Below are 21187 nucleotides of genomic sequence, written 5' to 3'. Positions count from 1 at the left end.
TAGAGTCTTCATCAGGGTGTGACGACTGTATAAATTGGACATCTGGCAGGATGGGTCATGAGTGGCACAGGTATGACGTTTTGATGATGCGTTATGCGTGCAACCCACTGCTGGAGATTTAAGAAGTAGCTGAACGCAGTTAGCACATTAGAAGAAGAAGAACAGCAGCCATGAATGTCCAAAAATTGGGAAAACACTGAGGTTCGGGAGCTCCTCAGGACAAGATCAGCTGCCATATAACAGGGACAGTAAATGATTGTCATTGCCATGTTATGCCATTGTTACTGTTTGTAAACCACGTGTTATATGTCACACTAGAGGCTGACGCTGTTGTGTTACATGTCACGCTCATCACGCCTCCTTTGCTTCGTTGATGCTGGCATGTTGCCTAAAATCACCCACTGGAGTGTCATGATGCAGCCATTGTTTGGTTTTGTGTCAAAATGCAAAGGCGGCTAACAGAAGGGACTTTGTAGCAGTCCTACAGCACGATCAATGTATAAATAGCGCTATTGTAATTATTGTTCTTTGGAGTTACTGTCCCCAGTGGAGGAAATGACGGACGGTGGAACAACCAAAGCTACTGTGGAAAACAAAATGCAGTGTGTTCTGTGTTGTTGGTCGCCTCTGAGAAAAATAGAATGGGATCCGATTGTCTTTGCTACAGCAGCGCCAACAATAACACCACTTGCCAATGCTGAGGGCATTAAGTTGAAAAGCCGTCCGTTTCCATTCTAATCAGTAGGAAAATAACTTCTTTAAGTTGAGGAGATCCGTCTTAAATGACAAAAAAAAGGCTTTATGTTTCTACCTATTAATATATCTCTAATCTTGATTACATATTGTCCTGCCTATGATATGCATGGTATGTTATGTTTCCAGTTGGCCAAGTTTAATTTAACGCCCCCATCCCAACAGCCCTTTTTTAATCAACAAACATGTCCAGCCTTTAAATCAGCTTCTCTTTCTTTTGTCTTGGAAAGACATGGCTTCTGGCTCATAAAAGTTCAGGCTCTGACGTGGATTTACTTGAAGCAAATTACAGGGACAGACAGGTTCCTAATGCTGTTAAGCAAATTAGATCAGAAATGTGAGGCTGCATTTGTCCACATCAGGACGGAGAGCGGCGAGATGTGGGAGGGTGGGGGTGAGAGATGGACATTGCTGTTTTGTGGGCTGATATTTAGAAAAACAAAAGGCCCGTCTCTCTTTTACTGCACTCATTCTCCCTATTTGTCTCTCAACTGCAATCTTTGTCTCTTCTTTTGTCTGTGTGCCCGACAGTCAGAGACCTGCTTTGTGCGGAATACATCATCTGCCAGCGCCTGTTTCATATCAGGCCTGCACTGATCTATCAATGACACGGCTGCCTTTGCCTTTGCCCACTGTATCGTTAAATTGCACTTTAATTAAATTAGGCCTGCTAATTATGAGGGCTTAAATCAATCACCAGGTCAATAACAAAGGCCCAAAGCGGACGGAGAGGCCCGAGACTTTTTCCAAACCTCATCAATAACAGCCGCAACCGGAGCAGACTGCTCCCGTACCAGAGAGCCGGAGGTTCAAACGGGTAGGAATTACTGCGAATTGAGTTATCGTCACCGGCTTTTGTCCAGAGCACTTCTTCCTCTTACAAGCACTGTGAATAATGTTGTTTGAATACAGTAGATGTGTTTCAAAGAGTTTAAATGCGCATGGCATTTTGCATGACAATGGCACTTCAAAGGGGTTTTTAAAGCAGACTTAGAGTTTTGACTGCATAAAAAAATAGTTCAAAAGGGATATTATGACTTTCCAGACACCTGGCTTAGGTGAAGGGAGGTGATTCTGAACAGATAATCCTGGGGGTTGAGTGCGCAGCCCAGCTGAGCGGACGGTCCCAGCTGAATCCCAGGTCTTTATCCATGCATTAAAAAGAGCTCTGTGGTGCTTTTCACAGATTAATCATCATTTTGAGCTTATTAAGTGGGAGGACAGTCTGCTTTCCACTGCTCAGAATGTTTAATCCATCTTTCAAACTGTGAAGGTCAGTGAGCGAATGTTACCCCCGTTGAAATAATAGCGGGTGTTTGAATTTCAATGAGAGCACCCGTGGTTCGAATCTGTATTGTAATTAAATGCATTTTCTTTTTATTATTATTTTCAGTCACCGCTCCTGCAATTACGTGAGTCAGATTCACACTGACTTATTGAGCAGCACGGTGGCTGCCAATAAACTACACTCCCTGCATGGCCAAATTGTCACCTAAACTATCTAATACAACAGTTACTGAGATGCAAATGTTGTATCGGCGAGTAATAATGGCAGCAATGGGAAAGGGAATGTGGAGAGCAGCTACTCACACGAGAATCCATCTTCTATAGGATGTTTTAACACACTGTGACCTTAAACTCTAAACACACTGAACACGGAGAAGGAGGAAATGAAGAAGAGGGAATGAGGGTGAATGATGTTGAACTATGAATAATTAAGTGGAAAGGAAAGCTTTGGTACACACTGCAGCGAGTTATTACAGGGGGTGAACGGTCTTTTCCACAGATCAGCCATTGTTTGCTGCCTTGTTTGAGCAGGTGGGGTGGGGGGGCTCATCTGAAGCGTCATGGGAGCAGTGTGGGGTGAGGTGGGAGGGAGGGGGGGCACTTTCCATTTCATTTTAATTGGAAGCTGAAATTCTTGGATAAGAGGGAAGACAGAAAGCCATTTGGCCGAGTCCTTGCTCTCAGCCGGGGCTAAATGAAGAGGGCCATGTGGAGATGAGGGGCCTGTGGAGGGCCGGTAATGAAGAGAGGTCCCAGAAGACCCCGACACAACCACGGTAATCTAACAGGCCCAAAAAGGAGCCGAAGGGAGGTTGTGGGTGGGTGGCGAGGGTGCATGCTTTAGTGAAAGAAAGGGGGGTAAGGAAGCACGTACGGGGGTCTGTCTGAGCTAAACTTGAACAGTCTTGTAAATGTTTTAATATAAAAAAGTAATCTTTTGTTTTGCATACGTCGTGTCTCTGAGTGCAGTCAAACAAGATATCGATTGATGGAAGGAGTGCGCTAGTTAGAGTTGGGGATAATTTATTCGATAAATACAAGTGATTGCAATCACTGATGAAATAAGAGCATGGGGAAATCATCAGTGTCACAACAAACAAGACGGATCGGAGCATGGATAGTCAATTTGCAGCATGTAAACATTGTGCATGTGAGGACACGCTCACAAGCTGAGCACACACAGGGTTACCCATCGGCACACTTACATATCAAGGCATCTATTCATGCTTCAGCCAATCACATAATATCAGCATGAGCCTTGCCATCCAACCCGACACACACACATAAACCCCAACAAGCAAACCAACTTGTATTTCTCTGCTCCACTGTTTTCTAAATGGAAAAGGCTGTCAGCATGGTTCTGACTAAAATTATGATTACATGTGGGAATATCAGAGTATGTCGTGATGGAGCTCAGCAGGGGTGCTATTCTACACAACAGCTTCCACAGCCTGTATACCTAGACCATAAAGAGAGGAGAATTCCAATGGAAAACTGCTCTGTGGGGTGAATCGTGGGCCATTACAGAGAGCTCCTCGCCAGAATGACACCATTAATGCTATCTGGGCTATTCCAAATTCAATGTGGGCATCCAACCTTGAGACGCTCAGAGGATTATGCCAGCAATTTTGCATATTTCACAGCATAAGATTTTCAAAACTGTGCCAGAGTTTTTCAGATATTTCAGCATTTTCAGGCAACAGATGATGTCGATTCATTTCACTGAAATATGAGGATTAAAACTAGCGTGAGATAGGTGATCCATCACTGGGAACATAGTGCTACCTTGATGAACCTTACAGTACATATTCATGGCGGGTTACTGCAGTCAAGCGTGATATCATTTGTCTTCTGGGTGGTGAATTAATGTGTTAGTTCGATGCCCCAACATCCAAGATTTTATATGTACCTGACAAACATCAGCCTCCGCAATAAAAGAAGACACAAAGTTCATACTGTCCTCATTGTTGTCTTCAGGGATGTCAGAGCTTCCTGTCAGGAGACTGTCAAACTACTTTCTTCAACTTCCAGGCAACTTGCAAGATGATAAAAGCATAAGCTTTCGGGACACTACAGTATGTTTGCCGTGATTTATTGCCTGCGATGTCGAAAGCTAATTTAAACCCTTAGTAAGTTCATCTTCACACTGTACTGCGGTGAATGAACACCAATGGCTGCTTGAGCATGCGTCTGTGCTTTATCTGTCTATGTTATACTCACTTTTACCCACAGGAATGAATGGCAAGGTAGATCATGTTCAAGGACAATATCACAGAACATTTCACAGTTTTACGAGGTGACTTCTTTATCATGATGTGGCAGCATGACCTTTACAACCATTGTGTTGCTACATATAGCGCTGTATCTATCCTTTGTAAGTCGCTGCAGACTTTCCTCTATCAAATGTTGATGTTAAACTACATAGAAATGGTGCACAGTCAAGAACAGAGCAATATCTGAATGAATCCAAATAATACCTCTTAGTGGTGCAGCACAAAGTGGTTGGCTACCATGGCTACATGTGTATGGGAGGACCAGAAATGGACTGATTGGCCCACTACCATGTCTCTCCTCCTCGCTCTCTCTCTTTAGAGGCTTTCTATTCCTCCATCTCCTTGGCTCTGAAATGAAACCACCTCATTCCTCTCTGTTCGCATCCAACTGTGACCGCTTTTGTTCTCCGGCCGATGCAAATGAAACGGGTCTCCTCGGAAGAGATGGCGAAGCGGTCCCATCTCGTGTTTCTCTGTGGCCCGGAGATGTGGATGTTTACTGTCGGCCGGGGCCTTATTACATTCCTTCAGCAACTTAAAAGCATTGGCCCCCTAATGGGACCTATAAAACAGTGAGAAAAGCCTATTGTGACAATGGACCTCATTGTGTCAGAGTGGACTCATTTGGCACTCTGCGGAGAGTGGAAATGTGTGGCATATTAAAAAAAAGCAGTGAGGGAAAGAGAGGGTGAGAAAGTAGAAAGAAATCAAATAAATAGGAGTGAATGACTTCGCACTGTGGGAAATCTGGCACTGTCAATCACCAAAGTCCATCTACAGCCTCAGTATCGGACATAAAAAGAGCTTTTTAGCTGTAGCTGTTGTGTAGAATACTTTCATCAGCCTCTATGTCTTCCTTTCTCTCCTTAAATTGGAGTCACATTTTGGTGTTTTGAAAGATAATTTCAGAAAGACATCTTTTTGCCCTGGCTGCCAACCAGAGTAATTAACTTCACAACAGCAACACCTTGCCTGGCTCCTCCTACAAAAGATTCAACACTCCCCTCCAAAGCCAAGACACTGCCCCCTCTGAAAAAAATAATTGGATTCAACTGAAAATGTAAGAAGATAAGCACAAAATGATTTCACCTTAAGAAACAGTGTTAAGAGTGTGCATCTTCCTCTCCCAGCTTTGTTCCCTGCTGCCCACACTGGTCGGGCTCCACGCTGGCGGCCCTGTTTTATTCCCTGAAGTCATTATTGTCTTCAGCTAAGGTGCCCCTGCTCCCTGTGATTTGTGGGTAATGAGCTGGCACCCCCCTGCCCGTGTTCAATTATTCTCATTGAGAAAGTGATTTCTCACTCCACGGAGCAAATCGGAGAAGGCAAAAGCGTGAACTCTAATCAAGAATTAACACGTTCGCAACCAGCTGCGCGGAGAGGGATAGCCGCCCTGATACTGTAGAGGTGGCAGAGATGCGGACAGGAAAGAGAGGATGTTGAAGGGTACAGGGATGGACAAGGTAAACAAATTTCTCCCCCCGTCCCTGGAAAACATTGTTTTAGTACATCCACTCGTCTTTGTTTTTTTTTAAGTGGGGGGGGGGGGGGGGGGTTTTTGAACAAAACTTGTCAAAAAAAGGTGATGTGTTTACAAGCCGAGCACAGACAGCCTTGCTGAAGGGCTGTTCGCGGTGATGAGGTGAACGTGCAAGAGAGAGCAACATCTGAGCAGTAATTAACTGCCGAGAGAGGAGGAAGCAGGAAGACGAGTGCAAACTTTGGAGAGAAAAAGAGAGGCGAGGAGAGATGAAGAGCATCCATAGCTCGGTGACTACTAATGACCTGACAGGGGGAGCACAGCGGGAGAGAGACAGACACTTCAGAGTGAAGAGGAAGGACACAGACAGCCTTTTTGTTTGAAACTAGACACGATACTTGTGTTTTATTAACCGCTGAATATCATGACTAAGTATTAGCTGTAGACTTTATTACTTCCAATCCAACATCTTGATCACATTCCCCACTTCAAGTGTTTTTGTTGTGTGCTTGAATTTCCCATGCACTCTTCAGAGACATTTCCACTCCGACAAAACAAAAATTTCTGAAGGAAAAAGTAACAATTTCTAATTCTCAGGAGGAAATTTTTGCATATATATAGTCAGATTTGAAAGATGGCACAAAAAGCTCTTGGGGAGCATCAAAAAAACACCGCTATCAACCCACTGACGCCCAAATCAGTCAAACTCTAATCTGAACTGTCTAGTCGCGCACACATCCGCACACAGCCTGCAGACGACAGGTTAAACATTTTAAGGCTACAGTACAACTGATAGAGAAGTATGTTGGCAACTCCCAAAGAAAAAAATGTCTGCCGCCTTCTCTCCTGTTCAGACGAGATAAGAGAAGAAGACACAATTTGCACAATTCTCAACGCAGTAAGAAAGGCAAGAAAACGAAGAGGAGCAAGAACAAATAAGAGATATCTTGCTTAGAGGGGAGGGAAAAGGCCGACGTGGCATGAAACTTTGTCGTGGAACAACAGAGAACGACAGCTCTTTTTGTTCTTCGTCTTTCCAAAGAGGCTGATTCCCAATTCTGAGTAGAGCAACATTTTGGGCTTTGTCTCTCTTCCAGTCCCCTGCTGGCGGCCTTTTCACATGCTGTCCTTGGGAACTACATTTGTCTGCTGTGTTATGTGCTGGGGATTAAGTTGTGAAAGTTGTTCTGAATTGTTAAGCACTTATTTCTATCATTCTCATTCTCTGTCTGTCCTGGTGTGTCTATGTTGTGTGTGTGTGTGTTAGTGTGTGTGAAGGTGAGAGGGGGGCCTTCCTGAATGCTAATAGACGCAGAGAGCCGAGTGAGAAAAGCTTCTGGGCAGAAGAGCTGCTGGATGATTAACTGCCGTGTACACACACATGAAAATGTTAAGGTTCATGGTGATTATCACGACCGTTTGATTCTAACAAAGATGTTAAGTTAATAATGAGATGGTAAATAGCATCACTTTTTATAATTGCTCATCTACAATCTACTTTTCCTGCTGTGGAATAAATCAAGTAAATGACACTACCAACTGTGTGTGCATGTGTGTGTATGATACCTGCTCTACTCCGCTTAACACACACACACAGAAACACACACACACTGATCTAATGACAGCGTAACACTACATCTGTAATGTATTTCTTTGCCACAGGCTGTGTACATGATTCAACACACAGGTGGTGGCTGAAACATATTGAGGTGAAACTCTATAAGCAAACTTATCTGATTTAGAAACAGCTGTAAATCAGATTTTGCTCCAAAAATGTGCTCAATCCCAAAACTTTGGGCACATTTTTGCGTGTTTTACATCCCCAAAATATTGGTAACAGTGAGAACATTGATATTTTGATATATTATTGTAGGAAATATGGATGTAAATGGTTAACAAAGAATATTTTTGACTGGTTACACGTTGGTCTGTAGGTCAATTTTGCTACTCTTCAGTTCACTGCACTGCACACCACCCAAGTCTGGTGGGAGCGAGCTAGCATTAGCAACACCACTTATTCACCATTGCTGCTAGTAGCGCCATCTTGACCTAACAGCGTTGCTGTAGAAACATTGTGCCCACCCTAAGCAGCTTCATTTTCGCATTCTTGACCATGTTACCACCAGTTGCAGTGTCAGCACGGCAAGTGGTGCTAACATAGTAAACAATGCGAAAAGGGTGTTGTGATTCAGAATGGAGCTGCTTACTCACGGGGCAACCTGGGGCAAGATGAGAGGGTGGGAACAGTGTTTCCACAACAACGTGTTCTGCCACTGGGACGATGTTGCATACTGTAATCGCAGGATGAGCAACACTGCTAGCTAGCTAATGTTAGCTTTCTCCAGGTGGTGTGCAGAGCAAAGAGGCCAAGAAACCAGATGGAGACCAGAGGTTGGGCAGTGGGCATGTTTCCGCATATTTACACAGCTGACCAGCGGATGTCAGCAAAGCTAACAGAAAATGCAATAAAAGGAAAGACATTTACATCGCAAAACTTTTAATTTCACCACCTCTAAATGGATAGCACTTTGAAATATAGTGCTAAAGCTCACTGAGTCACTGGAGTGCTGGACAAAAAGGAAAGGCCCCTTGTATTTCACGTCTTTTTTCTTTAAATTGGAAAGCAAAATAAACCAAAACGGACATCTCTAGTGGGAAAATTCCCAGTCTGCTTCCTGTACAGAAAGGTTAGTTGTCAAAGTCCTCCATAGACGAGTGATAAAGGGATGATCAATGACAATTCAACAGGTTTCTCCTCTGTCCTGTTTTAATACTAAGAAAAATAACAAAGCTTGGGCCTTCACTCTCAGCTCACTCACCAACAACAGACTGGGTGAAACAACAAGCACCACAAGTTAATACAATGCCACTGCCCGAGCCCACTTAGAGGTGAAGAGAGGAGGAGGCCGCTACTAAATGAGGCTTGAAAAGCAGTGCAAGCTTTGGGAGAAATGTTAGAAAGAAAACCTGCTCTGGTCTGTCAGGGGTCATGACGTTCCAGTAGGGGTTCAGCGGCGATGGCTAATTAAGAGAGGAGCGGCCATTGTGTGACGCTCAGGGCTACATTGTTCTCACTCAGGTCCTGTGCTGGACCGGAGCGTCTCTGGTGAGATGCCATTTACACAGCACTTAAAGAGCACTTGAAGAGGAGAATTTGTTAATAGAGATGGAAAAAAGTCACAATAAATCAGATTGGTGGGTTTTTAAATGTTGGCTAGAATTTCAAAAGTGTCACTTTTTTCAGTGGAGAAAGACTGAGCAGGGAAGAGATACAAAGAAAATGGGAAGAGAGCTAAAAACAGAGGATATGCTGTGGGGGGTTTTTGTGCGTGTGCTGCTGTGTGTCTGGAGTTAATGTTAAATACACAGCAGCACCTACTGGTCAGCCCCACAGCAATTAGAAAAGACATCTTGCATGTGAGCATACACTGAAGTTTCCTTCTGAAGAATAACCGCTCTCATATAGCCCTGCAGCCTTTTTGGAGCCAGCGAACCTTCCTGTGCGTGTTTCAGGGAGAATTAAGAGGTGAGTCCTGGATAAATGCAAGGTCCTCTCTGCAGACACGGGACATCACAGCAGGACTGACCGCACTGCTCAGGAATGTGGCTTGCTGTTTTCTGTGCACTCTTGAGCACACAACCAAACCCCCGACCTGCGCTGTATCAAACATCAGCCCAGATTATCTGAACCTGATGCACGCGCACTGCAAACACTGCATCCGGCAGGTAGCCCTGGAGAGAGGAGAAACAGGTGCGCTCTCCTCTCTAACCTCACCTATTCACATGTGCAGTATTTGTCTCCAAGTCATTCAGAGAGACAGGTGCAAACAGAAGAAGAGACACAGAGAGACAGAGAGACTGTGTCAGGCAGGCAGGTTTGGGGGGTTATTGTTCTGTTTTCTCTCCATGCTCAACTGCTCTAACATTGCCCGCAGCTCGCCTCAGGGTCTGCAGACTGTGTGGGCTTTACCAACAAGCTAGTCAGGAGAGTAGACTAAGTTCACTCACCAACAACAGCGCAGAGAATTAAATGCCAACTTTTGTGCAGAATTGACCCATCCAAGGGTTTTTCAATTGTCATCTGTTTCTTCTTTCTTTTTTCAGATCCTCCACCTCATAACTCACTCTGACTCTGACGTGTTTGCATCTGTATTCATTGTATTTCCAATAAAACATGTTAAATTTAAGCAACGATTTGTGTCACCACAATTAAAGAAACTGATTTGCATTAACAAGGTATTTGTTTTCTCAACCTGGGTGTTATAATATGTCTGTCCATTATGACCACTGATCATGGCAGCACTTTACTCACCACTGTGGCTGAAGAGATTTATGATAATGATGTTGATTGGGGCAGAGAATAAAAGCTAACAGCTTTACGAAACATTTGAATTTAACAGAAATCAGCTCAAATCAAACTGGCAAGTTTATCGCCCGCCACATTGGTATTTGTGCTCATTGTAGTGTCATTTCTTGGAGTATCGTTAAATGCTTCATATCCCTAAAATCTGTACAACCTCAGCTAAAAGGTTATGCAAGTCAATACGTTATAATGAGTGATAAAAGTATTGACATTGTGTCTTCTGTATCATCATTTCTTTTTTAAATAAAAACGAAAAAACATACTGATCCAAAAGACATCCAAATGTAGAAACATAGTATTTCTTAACACTCCATATGTTAGTTGAACTATGTGCATTATTTAGTTTTTGAGATATACTTATTTCTATGACATTCTATGACACTCATTTTTCTGACGCCACCGCACATTTTTGCATAGTTTGGCACCAGACATAACATAACGCAATGATGTCATTATGAGCATACAATGTGACAACATGGAAGACAGCAAAAGGAAGGGTAAATGGACCTGCACTTGTATAGCGCCTTTCTAATCATCTCACCACTCAAAGCGTTTTTGGCACTACGAGTCACATTCACCCATTCACACACATTCACACACTGGTCACCGAGGCTACCATACAAGGTGCCACCTGCTACTCAGTTTTTAACACACTCACACACAGATGGAACAGCCACCAGGAGCAATTTGGAGTTCAGTATCTTGCTCAAGGATACTTCCACACGGCAGACTGGAGGAGCCGGGGATTGAACTGCCAATATACTGCATATTATGGTTTTCATTTTAGATCAATATATACAGGATTATGCAAACAACGATCTCCCACGGCAATTAAGGAGAAATTCCTGGAGAAATTCCAGCATAATTATGGGGAAATACTACGTTTGCACCACACAAGGTAAGGTAAGATAAGGTAATGGCATAATGACGGGGAAAACAGAAGGTGTAGCTTTCTGCTACAAAAAGAATGAACACTCTAGCTATTATGGTTCTTACTGTAGATTTAATATATATAAGGGATCATGCAAATAACAATCTACAGCAGCCATTAGGGGGAAATACCAGCACAATTATGGCAAAATACTATGTTTGCATAGCACATAAGGTAAGATAATGCAAGGTCATGATGTAATGACGAGGGAGACAAAGGCTTTAGCTTGCTGCTGCAGAAAGAATGAATGCTCTAGATATTATGGTTCTTATTTTAAATGTCTTTAAACACCATTTCTAAAGGTTTTAAGAAAGTCACATTTCACTCGGAGAAAAAAAAAAACAATTCATGAACCAGTTCATAAATTTATTCACTAGGCTTTATTTTTCTAGCCACTAATTGTACAAAAGTGAAGCAGCATTGTGTGAACACCAGTAAAACAACTGTTGACTTCTAGCTGAAGAGAGAGAGGGTGATAAAATAACACTTTGGAGACAAATCAGTTCACAAATGCCAGTCTGTGTTTGTTTGGTGAGAAATATTTGACGTGAGAATATAAAAAGGACGGGAGTGTGTTCACACCGCTCCTGGCTCTCTTCTTCCGGCTTGAAGTTGAACGAACTCATCTCCTTTCAACGTGTTGGCTCGATGATTTAGCCGGGCACCTCGCCACTTTGCTTTCCTTTAAAACTCGCCAGACAAGGTGTCTCATTTAGACAACAAAGAGAGGGAGGCTCTGCGTCAGTTGGAGGCTTGATCAAAGATGGCTGATCAGAGCTGGTTCCACTCAGACTTGTCTTTGACTCCGTTATGTAACACTGATGTTGTTTTTTCTTTCTTTTTAAATCTCTCTTTCTTTCAGTTTGTTTTGAGCAGGGCTGCTTGAAAGAGAATTCCAGAGCAGTGTGCTATAAGCCGACAAATAACAAATCAATAAATGAATTCAGACCATATATTTTTTTGTATTTTATATATTTTTGAAAATGGTCTATAAATAACAAACGATAGTCAGTGCACATAATAAAATATGTCTGCCTATCACTGTGTCTGAAACCCTTAAACTTTGAACTTTTTTAGATATGCTTCAAACACCTCTGTCTCCCTCCATGTGAGCCATTTTGATTGGGTTAAATCCCTCCATGATTGACAGCTGGTGTCATTCCTGCCTCTGGTACAGCTCATGATAATGGCCTCCGGTCCCTCATCAAGGCTGCAAAATAATACAGTGGAGAGGCACTCAGCCAGATCCAAATGTGTGTGCGCATTCGTAAGCGCGCGTGTGTGTGTGATGCTGAGCGGGAAGGCCCATTAGCATTCATCAGTGGGATAATAGGCCAACGTTAATGTCAGCTGTTTATATAAAGAATAACTCAAAAGGCCTTGGCGTATATGGGCTGATAGAGCAGGCTTTTCTCCACGCCACATTTGGCAGAGTGCGTGTGCAAGTGTGGATTTGGTGGCAAGGGATTGAAGGGCTGGAGCTCTCAAAGTCTCAGATGGAATTGTTTGACACTAAAGTGAATTTATTGACTGGTTAGATAAACATAAGACAAGGCAAGCAGGCGGACTTTCCAGATAGAGCCAGAGAGGTGAAACAGCCTTGTGATCAGAGTTGTATTCTGAACGTTTGCCTAAAAGAAAAAAGAAGTCAAAAGGACAAATGGACACAAATCGCTGCATTTTTAAAAGACGCAGAACTCGTCATCGAATTCATGAAATTGTTTCGCTATCACGGTTTGTCATAGATTCCAGGTTTAAGGGGAGATCAACGTAATCACCCACAATACTTCTCTATGTTGGAGGCAGTGTTGTAGAACTCAGATCAGTCTCAAGACTTTTTGAAGGTCACGGTCTCATCTCAGACTCGTCAGCATTTCTACTTGATTTCGTCTCAGTCACAGGACTCAGGATTTTATTTCAAGTACTACGGTCAAGACCACATATTAACTGTGAAAAAAAGGATCTCATGTGACTAATGTGATGTGATGTTAATATTGTCTGTGTAAATGACACTGTTATGTATTGAGCTTATGCACCGTGCTGTACTGGCAGCAATTCCACCAACCTTGGCTATGTGGTTATTAATAAATGATTGTGAAAATAATTTCCTTGGTGTTTGTTTGTATTTGTTTGCTTCAAGAAAACAACGGAAAATTACCACACTTAAAATTTACCTCAGAAATACCTTTTGATTATTTAATCAAGACCTTTCTTATGGTACACTTACAAAAACAAACATACGCTACAGCAATCAAAGAGGTGAATGAAGAGGAAAATTCATTTGTTTTCTGTGAGTGTTTTTATGGGAGTGTACTGTATATCTTTCAGATCAGTTTGTGGGGGAGTCTATGGTTTGCATGTTCCACATTTTATCGTAAGTGTGTCATACAGTGTGAGACCTGCACTGGTCAGGTCTTGGTCTAGACTCAGTCTCAAGCCCAAAAGTCTCGGTATTGTTTCTGTCTTGATACACTCTGGTCTTGATCATGACCACAGCACTAATCGGAGGATAATTCTGTTTGTATCAAACTATTTTCAGGTTGTGTAATCCATCTATTTTCATCCGCTTATCGGGGCCAGGTCGCAGGGACAACAGGCCAGAAAAGCACCCCAGACATCCCTCTCCCCAGCAACGCTTTTCAGCTCCTCCTGGGGGATTTCAAGGTGTTCCCAGGCCAGATGAGATATGTAATCCCTCCAGTGTGTTCTGGGTCGGTCCCGGGGCCTCCTACCAGTGGGACGTGCCTGGAACACCTGCGCCCAGGAGGAACCTGATCAGATGCCAGTACCACCTTGACTTACCCCTCCCAACACAAAGAGCAGCGGCTCTACCCTAAGCTCCCTCCAGATGTCTGAGCTCCTTACCCTATTGCTAAGGCTGACCAGTAAATCAAAAGCTTCGCCTTTCAGGTCAGCTCCCTTTTCACCATGTCAGTCCGGCACAGCGCCCGCATCATCTCACGCTCCATTCTACCCTCACTCGTGAACATAAATGCTGAAGTGAAGCACTTTAAGAGTGCACCAAATGGTGCTGGGTAAAACAGAGCTGCTTCACCTACACCAGCCATTAAAGGGAAAGATTTGATGTTGGAGGAAGTGCTTGAAAACCTAAGGTATGGTATGATGCAGGTAGGAGTGTGTATGCGTGAAGATAAGAAAAGATGCTGCTGGAGCATAATGCAAACACCCACACACACAAACTAAAGAGTGCGTCAGTTTTTTAGTGAGCAGAGAGAAATGTATGTGATCCCCTTTCTTAGTTTTCTTAGTTTTTGCTTTTATCTTTACTGATAATGCAGAACAATAAAGTACAGGAGATAAATAATCCATGATAAACAAACAACTGCTAATTGGTGCGATTTTTCTAAAACCTTGGCATAGATGTATGGTGCGTGTTTGTGTGTGTGTGTGTGTGTGTGTGTGTGTGTGTGTGTTAACACTCATTATCTCCACCAGCGCTTTAGCACTGATCACAATTCTTTTTAATTAACCCACACCGTGTATTTTTATCTTCCAATTCGATGCTGCTGTGCTGCCCGCCCATCAAACAGACAAACAACGGAAAATATCAAACAGTCATGTGTGGGAGGGAACGGCAGCGATCAAACCGGAGATACAGCCAGTCACGGAAGGAAACAACTGGGTGACGAGGTGCCTCTTTGAAACCTACACTGTGTCACCTCTAATGAGTGGATTTGTGTTGCGTAAATCATCTTAGTCATACAGCTGTCAGATTACAGAGGCGCAGGTAGCACCGAGAATTAGGCACGGTGTGGATGCTTATGCTGGCACTGTGACTCTCCTGCTGTTATTCATTAAATGTTTACATACTGATGTTGGCTCTGAAATAATAATCTTACATTTTATGAGATATCTGTTTATGAGTATTAACCTGGAACCCTTACAGTAATCTTTTATGTTTGTCAGTAAAACCAATGTTTGTCTGTGTTGCACTGCTTGTGTCTTCTTTAAGCTATTAAACCATTTCTACCACAGCTAGTTCAGCAGTTACTAATCGTGGAAATTAAAAAACTCATCTTGTTAAAATGAAATAAAATGTGCTAAAAAGTAGTGGATAGAGGGTGCAGTTTATGACTGCAACTCCAGCTGCCTTTAGGATTATGTTGTTTAATGTTAGTGTTGACAAGGCATCATCAAGTAGCATGAGGCTGTGTGCATGTTTACAAAACTGCGCTATTAATTATTTTCATTTTTAAACATCAACTGAGGAATTACATCATGAAACACAGTAAATACAACATAAGCCCACAAGATGAACAGATTTGTCCATAATTATTGATTAAAAATAAATAAATCTGTTGACTTGATTACTTTTAAAGGTCCAGTGTGTAGGATTTTGGGGGATATATTGGCATCAATGGTATATAATACTCAGTTTTTCCTTACCTTAAGCCCTGTTTCCACCAAACACTTTCAGTATGGTACCTCTGGAACCAAAAGTACCCCTTCAGACATGGTACCTAGACCCTAGGTCCACTAAGTGTTTCCGCAGCAAACAGTCCTCTTAAATGTGGGCGGGGTTGTTGTCACTCACTGTATTTCCTCTTTTATCAGTCTGCACCTCGTTTATTGTCCACAGAACGAGGCTGCACGCCGACATTTTCAGAACAAAATAAAACAGGTTGCGATGAGAGTCTCTCTCCATGGGATATTTAAAAATAGTGGGTTTGTGCATTTAGTCCTTCTAAGGCAAGGTCAAGGGTTTAGTGTTGTTGGAGCCCACAGGAACGACACCCTGCGACGCTGTGAGAGGCAGCAAAGCATCCTTTCATTTCATAGTTGTACTGTACTTTACTAATAAAACTCTCCACGGTATGAACAGTGGTTACATGAGCCTCAAAACCAGACACAACTCAGCCCTGAGCAGAGTGACCATCCTCTATTGACCAATCAGACTGCAGTGTTCACAGCTCCACCTTTTAGTACCAGATCTGTGTGCTAGGTACCCCAACAGAGGGAGGACCAAACATGGGGACAGTACGGAACGGTTCCATCGGTACCATCCACAACTTTTCACAGTGGAAACGGACAAAAAGCGCACCATCTGAACTGCTTGGTGGAAACAGGGCTTTAGATAGGGCCATTCTCATTTTTTGCTTTTTTGCATTGGCCACAATAGTTGTCTTGCACGCTTGGCATCTGGAAGAATCCTCAGTTGGTTGTAAACTGGATGCTCAACGCTAGATATTCCTAACTCCTACACACAGCTTTGAGGAGTCAGTCAAAGGTACAAATAAATATGCATCAATGCTAAATCAAATTATGTGGGGCCGGATCTGATTTCAACTGCTGTATATACAAAGATCTTATCAGACACAAACTTGCGGTGTCAGTTTCCCCAAAATTTGCTTTGTTTTTCTCTGTGAGAAGTTTGTGTGTGTTCTGTGGCTTGGCCAGACATCCTATTCAAGCAACACTGCAATAGCTTCAGATGCAAAAGACACACCGTGCACTGAAATAGCATCTTCCTCGTCGGATTGCTTTGACAGACTGTCTAGCCAGAAACAAACTTTATAAAAGAATTCCTAAGAATGAAAATACTTCCTCAAAGAATTGTGGCAATAACAATTCAACAATGTAACAATGACTCACAACCTGGGCGGTTTGATTTTCAATGAGACTAGAAAGGCAGACGGACCACCCAGAAATCGACAGCATGGAGGCCGAGACATTCAGGTAAGAGCCTTGGCAAGCTGAATGGAACACAACACAGAAAAATAAGCTGAGAGCAATGTTTTTGTCAGCTTGAATGTCAATCAACCCTCTTTTACATTTTGACTCTTATTATTTCCTCAATTACATGTGCATTCGCTTCACTCTTCTTCCCATCCCTTACTGTTTCACACCCTGTCTTTGCTCTTTTCTTATTCTATAACATGAAGCAGGGATAGATTGAACACCTCCTACACAGATTGGAGCAGGGACTGAGGTATGGATGGGCAGAGAGTGACAGACAAACCGGGAGAAATCCTCTTCACGTCGCGCCCAGCGTGTCCGACACCTCCCAAGGTCATTTCTGTTCTCCCAGCAGAGAGCCTCTGTCACTTTTAATAACTTTTAAAGGGAACATTTTTTCTCTCCTCTGACAGGCTGAGGAGTAGAGGGACCCGTCGCAGAGTGAGACAATCACAAAGTGGCGACAGAGCGAGGAGGTGTGAAGTGAGGAGACTAGCCTGCAATGACTAACAGTGTATGCTGTTACTTTATGAAAAGTATCGCTGCATGGAACAGAAGTATGAAGCCTGATGTCAGTCACCGGTGCGGTTTCAAGTTAGCTTGGGCAGCGAGCAGTCAGTGTGGCTGTAATCACCACTCTGTTATCTGTCAGTGCTGCTGTGCTTACGACTGCTGTAACACTACGACAGGGTATGAAACATTATGACACAATGCAGCATGTGTGTGTTTTCTGCAGATAGACAGAGGTAAAACACAGGGACCAGCCATGCTGAAGAATTAAATCTACTCATGCTACCTTAAGGTGCTGGATTCATGTCTTAACCAAATGGCATATGTTACATGTCACTGTCACTCTGTGGGATTGATTATTAGGGTACAAGGCTGCCAAGAGCGCATGAAGACTATTCTTGTATGCAGATAATAACACCTGCCAGAAATAGCACGGCATACAGTATCCATCCAGCCATTATCTGTAACCGCTTATCCTATTCAGGGTCACGGGGGGGCGGCTGACATTGGGTGAACGGGTACACCCTGGGCAGGTTGCCAGACTATCCCGGGTTTGACACATAGAGACAGACAACCATTCCTGTCCACATTCATACCTACAGTAGACTTAGAATTAGTCTGAGGCTGAATTTTAAACTGGAAACTATCTCTGTACATGTATGTTTCAGCACTGTTTGAGAAGTAATCTCCACCCATACCAGCACGCCTTTAAGAGAACAGAAAATACTAAGGAGATGGTGGAAAGTAATAGATTTCTTTGTTTGGACCAATGACATGGTGTAACTAGTATAAGTATGAGGCAGCCAAAGTAGTGGAAAATAGATTGGGAGTTGTAGCAAAGCAAATATGGCGACATATCAGAGCAGGAGCAAGCATTATCCACCACCGGAGAAAACCATGGCGATGGGAAAGGAGTGCCCACACAAGAAGCAAAAAATCTCAAAAGGCATGTTGACCTAGCTATAATGTTTTGGCTTGACACATTGTCACTGATAAAACCCAATCAAGAAGCGAACATGGGTGACTCCTTTGCCACCCGTCCAAACTAAAACGCAACCTTGGAGATTTCAGCAGATTTCAGAAGTAAGCAGCATTTTCAAACGTCTGTGTTTCAGATGTTACAAAGCGCTGGTGTAGTGTGGACGCTAGGCGCAAATGTAGCAATAGTTATACATTTTAAAACAAAAACATATTAGCGTGGGTGTAGCCTGACTCACAGGATGTGGATTGCGTGTAAACCTGCCATTGGCCGCCTATTTCAGACGGCATTTTCCTCTGCCTCTACTATCTACGTTAATGTTTTCAAAACTCTGTCACTACGTGGAACTAGCGTCACACAGCCAGATTTATCCACACTTCATTTTAGTTCTGTACGTGAAACAGCAACAACCTCCAAGCTAGCAACCTGCTTATGCTTCCGATGTCTTCAAAGAAGTTGTCTTATTCCCGTCTTATAATAGTGAAAAGGAGTCTTCTAAGGAACGGATCTAAATGCAGACAGTGTTGCTAATCGATGGCCATTACATTGTGCAATCAACATTCACTTCATAACAATAGGTTACAGCACAAAAACTTGTCTACTGCCAGTTTAAGTCCACCTCCGTACCTGTTCCTGTCTGTCAAGCCATCGGTCCACCATAGGATGGTTGGCGCTCAGAGAAGATCGAGTCATTTCTCTCTGGAACTGAGTGGTCCAGCCACTCGCATCACGAGGAAGACTCCGATAGGCATGGCCTCCTCTACCCTGCAGAGGAACAGGAAGAGGAGGAGAGATTAACATCGCTGTGTGACTATCACGTCTATTCTCTGTTTTCCTGGACTTTAAACAGACACTTTTGTGGTCTGGTACTATCTATAGCAGCTGGATGACAGACACTTTGTGGTGGATGTCGGTTAGCGTATCTTGGACTTGTGCCAAGCATCAATACTGCGTTGCTCATTCATGTCTCACTCCATTCAACCCTCACCCATAACCCTTCCCCACAGCTAAACCTGAGCTGCTACTAAGAGGCCTATTACAAAGACAGCCACAGCCGAACTCTTCCATTACACAAAAAGCACCTTCCAAAATGTGACTGCCAAGGTAATGTCAAACACCAGCAGACTTCAGCAGCGTTATTAAAACAACCTCGAGCAGAGAAACATACACAGGAACACTAGATTACATTCCAGACATGCTAGCCTTGGCATTGAAATGTCTGTGATTGAAGGTCATGGTGGCTGAGGCTATTTGAATAAAAATGAAAGCAAATTAATATTAAAAACACAGCGGAGACAGTGATTCACCAGGATGCACAAACAGAATGAGAATGATTAAAGGTCTGATGAGTTACGAAACGGCAGCTAAAGAGAGAGACAGACAGAAACAGAAGTTTGGATTTCTTTAATGAGACATCACACAACAAAAGAACACAGACAAAAGTTAAAAAAGGAAAACTCCCAAGTGGCATGTTGCAGAATGAGAGGGGAGGATGACAGGCAGCCGAGTGGATGAACAAAGGCAAATGAAAACAAGTCATGTTCAGCGAGTGATAAAGTCGCAGCAAACAATGCAAATAAAAAATTTAAAAAAAGGAGTGAGAGAGAGCAGTGGAGAGATCCCTATCCCCTGCATGCTATAATAAGCCATGTGTGTTTTAGTGCAGTTGAATGTGGCGTGACGGGGCCTGAGGAAGCACTGCAGACAGGACTGTAAAACTCAGCCGGACACGTGGGCTCTACTGAGACGGCCCCTGATAGCCATCGTGGCCTCGCCCCCTGACATGCAACACGGCGCGACAAAGGACCCCTCTCCACAAACTTTTACGACACGTCAGATCGTAAAACGCGGACAAACCCAGATACCAGAGAGGTAGCAGTAAATCATCAGACTCATATCCACCACCTAATCCCTTTATTTGACTGTGCTAAGCGTGGAGAACACGAGGTATTGTAAAGTCATTGGGAGACGTGATGAGTTTACAGCGCTAGCTGATGACTGAGGACTCCCGTTGGCTCATATTAGGGAGATTTAGCAGGACCGGGTCTTACTCGGCCGTAACTGGACTCACAGGGAATTGAACAGAACATGGCTGACTGTAGTGTGTAAAGGAAATTACCCCAGACAATGGGGAGACACTACAGTGTATGGCTTGCATCCATACGCTCTTCTGGCAACACTAATCACTGATGTATGGCTCCCTTTGAGAACAACGTCTGCGCCAAGACATAAATATATCAAAGTCACTGCTGACTAATACATTCAACATCTGTTTTCAATTGCATAAAAATAGATTTAATCTTGGACTGATGGTGAATATGTGACAGTTGGATGTATGAAAAAGAGATACAGAGGATTACGAGGACTAAGACTCCCTCTTTATTGAAAACATCTAATGGCCCAGTCAAAACTGGACAAGCTGAATAAAAGCGACAGCCTCTCAGTGCTAGCTCATTACTTTTAAAACCAGCGGCTGGTGACAGACAGATTACGTAAATGATCCTATTCAGATAACTGATCACCTGCTACAGATGGGAGTCAAGCTTTAAATGGGATACTTGAACATTGTATTCAGTCAAGCGTTATTCCCAAAATCTCTCGCAAAAGCAAGATTTATTTAAGCTACAATTTGAATAGCATTTCTGTTCCCCCATTCAATTAGATATCAGTCAAAACATAATTAAGGATGTTTAGCATTATGCAAAGTCTCCATTAAAGCGGCTGTCTGAAGTAATCCCTTTAAAAGAAGAGCCACTTTTTACGTGTAATCTGTAATGTCACAGTTATTGTTGTCATATGATGTGGTCATGAGCAATCAGTTGTATATAATCTAAAGTTAAATCCTGTTATGTAAATTCTGCAACCTAAACCCTGCATACCCCACAATGCAAAGCAACTACGGAGAGCAGCAGAG

General features: G+C 43.1%; 1 protein-coding gene across 6 annotated transcripts in view; it reads right to left on the bottom strand.

Annotated features, from left to right (window-relative positions):
- Window positions 1-21187, bottom strand: part of LOC117264743 (partitioning defective 3 homolog) — a 424452-nt gene that overhangs the window by 233476 nt on the left and 169789 nt on the right. For 5 of the 6 annotated variants that reach the window (XM_033638949.2, XM_078162514.1, XM_033638950.2 and 2 more), the window contains exon 5: window positions 18901-19038. The exons of the other annotated variant lie outside the window; for it this stretch is intronic. In XM_033638949.2, coding sequence (XP_033494840.2) covers window positions 18901-19038 — 138 coding nt within the window. The remainder of the gene's footprint in view (window positions 1-18900; window positions 19039-21187) is intronic. 6 annotated transcript variants of the gene reach the window in all.

Source organism: Epinephelus lanceolatus, chromosome 20, assembly GCF_041903045.1.
Source record: "Epinephelus lanceolatus isolate andai-2023 chromosome 20, ASM4190304v1, whole genome shotgun sequence".
NCBI lineage: Eukaryota > Metazoa > Chordata > Actinopteri > Perciformes > Serranidae > Epinephelus > Epinephelus lanceolatus.
Note: the sequence above shows the minus strand (reverse complement) of the source record. Positions and strands in the feature narration are given on the sequence as shown.